The sequence below is a fragment of the Miscanthus floridulus genome, chromosome 6 (genome assembly GCF_019320115.1).
Source record: "Miscanthus floridulus cultivar M001 chromosome 6, ASM1932011v1, whole genome shotgun sequence".
Taxonomy (NCBI): domain Eukaryota; kingdom Viridiplantae; phylum Streptophyta; class Magnoliopsida; order Poales; family Poaceae; genus Miscanthus; species Miscanthus floridulus.
The window spans coordinates 64,288,876-64,291,639 of record NC_089585.1 but is presented as its reverse complement, the minus strand read 5'-3'; the positions used below and the strand labels follow the sequence as shown (position 1 = coordinate 64,291,639).

General features: G+C 51.2%; 1 protein-coding gene across 1 annotated transcript; it reads left to right on the top strand.

Moving 5' to 3' along the window:
• Positions 1 to 905: 905 nt before the first annotated feature.
• LOC136460634 (large ribosomal subunit protein uL2-like) lies at positions 906 to 1,397 on the top strand. Its single transcript, XM_066460260.1, has one exon. The coding sequence runs from the start codon at positions 906 to 908 to the stop codon at positions 1,395 to 1,397; it is 492 nt and encodes a 163-aa protein (XP_066316357.1).
• The last annotated feature ends 1,367 nt before the right edge of the window (positions 1,398 to 2,764 follow it).

Genomic DNA, 2,764 nt, shown 5'->3' with positions numbered 1-2,764 from the left:
CCAAGGCATCTCACCAAGACGCCATGGACCAGCTAGATGAAGCCCGTGACATCACCCTCCTCCGTTCGGCTAAGTACCAGTAGGCATTGCGATGGTACCACAGCCGATGGGTGTGGGGTTGAGCCTTCAACGTTGGGGACCTCGTCCTCCACCTTGTACAGAGCAACAAGGACCGCCACAAACTCTCCTGCCCTAGGAACGGCCCTACATCGTTGCAGAAGTACTTCGCCCGGGCACCTACAAATTGAAAACCATCAACGGCGAGGTCTTCACCAACACCTGGAACATTGAGCAGCTATGTCATTTCTACCCTTAAATAAATGCATACTCTTCCTTATCAGTTTTTGTCATTACAAAACCTCGATCCTTAGTGACTTCCAACCCCTACAAATTGCGAGGGGTCAGACCTCACTCGGGGGCTGACATGAATGATACGAGTACGCTTGCAAAAACTTCATGTGTTATATTTGCAAACATCTCTAAGTTTTCTGATTCTTCTCGTAAAAAAGTCCTAAGGACTAAGATTTCAGGAACAAATTCTGAGTACAACTAGTAGGACTGCGAGAGACCCACGCCCTAGTGGCTACGACCTCTTTGCTCACTAGCGCGATCAGAATTATTTCACCCGCACTCCTAGTTTCTTACGGCTTAAACCATGGGAAGGGTCGGAGGGCACAAAAACCTTTTGTACAGAAAGAGGAAGCTAAAGGGCCGTTTGCCGTAAGAAAAGATGAAAATTTGTTCATTTTTTACACAAATTCACCACTTACAAAGTGATTTCATCACAAAAAGGACTAATATACTTGTAAATTTAGAGGACTATTTACTCGGGGGCTTGCCCACAACATTATTCAATTACAGTCTCTACCTAGCTTTACTACAAGTACTGCTGTGGTCGCCGTGCCATGCTCTCCATCGGCAACGCCCGGGGCATGTACATGGGCCAGTTCGTCTACTATGGCCGCCGCGTCACGCTCTCCATTGGCAATGCCTGGGGCATGTGCATGGGCCAGTTCAACTACTGTGGCCACCGTGCCACGCTCTCCATCGGCGATGTCCTACCACTTCGTGGGGTCCTCGAAGGCACCGTCACCTGCAATGTTGAGCTCCATGTCGGCAACTGCAGCGCCTCCTCCAGGGCGACCGAGGACTATGCCATCATCGTCAGCCGCAACCCTGACAGTGATGCCTCTACTGGGGCGTCTAGGGACTATGCCATCATCATCAGTCGCAACCCTGACAATGGCGTCAGGGCAGGAAACGCCTCCCACCAAAGGAGGGACACAGCAAACGATGACAAAGTCGATGACGTACGGCACCCTCCGGCGCTCCTTCCCCTTCGGCAGCATCGACTCCTCAGCAAGGGTGGCTCGCACCATCTCATCTATGTTGGATGACCTCTGGCTCGACATCACACTCTAGATTCACGAGCGGAATCAGTGAGTTTCTCTCTCTCTGGCATTACCCTTCCTCACTCAAGAACCGCTGCAATGCACAGACACATTCAGTGGAAAGGAAGAAGAAGGAGAGGTAGCGGCTTAGAGGTAGAATAAGAGGTGGGATGAGAACTCCCCTCCCCCTCCCTATTTAAAGAGGAGGCACTATAGCTAAGGAAAGGCGAAAGGTTGGGACAAAAAACTCTCTCCCTTCTCCTGCTTAAATGTGAAATCAATGCTGATAGACACCTGAGGGGACGTGCCGGACCTGACGGGATGTGCCCTGCTCGATGAGGCACCCCCTCGGTCAAACGGGATACTGCCTAGGTATGGCCCGCCACTGACCCGCTCCGGACTAGCAATTAAGGCGCCCACATGGGCAGACGACCCTTCGCCTCCCCATGCAGGACCATGGAACAATCCGATGATAGGACCTCTGTGAAGGGGAGCCCAACAAATCTCCTGGGTCAATCGTGCGGCCTAGGAGAGACGACGAATGAATGTCCAAAGAAAGATAAGCATCTCTGCCTTCTTACTTTATGTGTTAAAATTCATTACCGAGCTTCCGACCCCGTCAAACAGCAGGGACACGAACATCACTCGGGGGCTGCCGAGGATGTCTACCAGTCTAGACATCCTCCTCACCCGACCCCTCCGTACGCTTGAAACCAGGGGCGTGGAATATGGGCATAGAATTTTGAGTAAAACTGGACGAACTAGCAGACCCTACGCCTCGATAGCTATGATGTTTCTGTTCACCAGAATAATCATACTCAACGCCCCCCGTGTCTCCAGCTTTGACATCTGCCTTCTCAAGAAGGGTTCGGAGGGGTCTGCCTATAGAATCTCCCCCAAGGGAGAAGCTGTCAGGTTGCCCAAGTCAATTGAATGGCTCAGACTACCACCGAGATACAAAAAACAAAGAACATCGATTCTTATGCAGGTTACTCCAACCTCGTCGCAAACATCAGGGCCCGAACCCTGCATGAACACATCTAGTAGGAGCTGGTAGGAGCTTTCTGTCACTCATGCCACCAAGGTAACATTACCAACCCTGCCTTCATTTTGATTAAATTATACATTCAAACATTACATATGCAAAACATTGCATCCCAACGCTTCGTGTCGTGTCACAAAACGGCCGTCGCCTCATTCGATATAGGTGGCAGTAGGTCGAGGTTCAAAGGCCGTCCCACGAAGGGCTCGAGGCCACCTCGTGCCGAACAGAGCCAGGGAGAAATAACTGAGACAAGCCCTAGCGGTCCTGCCCGACCCCGCTCAGAAGCGGAAAGGGACATCTCAACCTTTTCTTGTTCCATTCTAACCCT

Excerpts from the sequence above, each read along its gene's own strand:
- LOC136460634 (XM_066460260.1), top strand. The coding sequence starts at position 906 with ATGCTCTCCATCGGCAACGCCCGGGGCATGTACATGGGCCAGTTCGTC.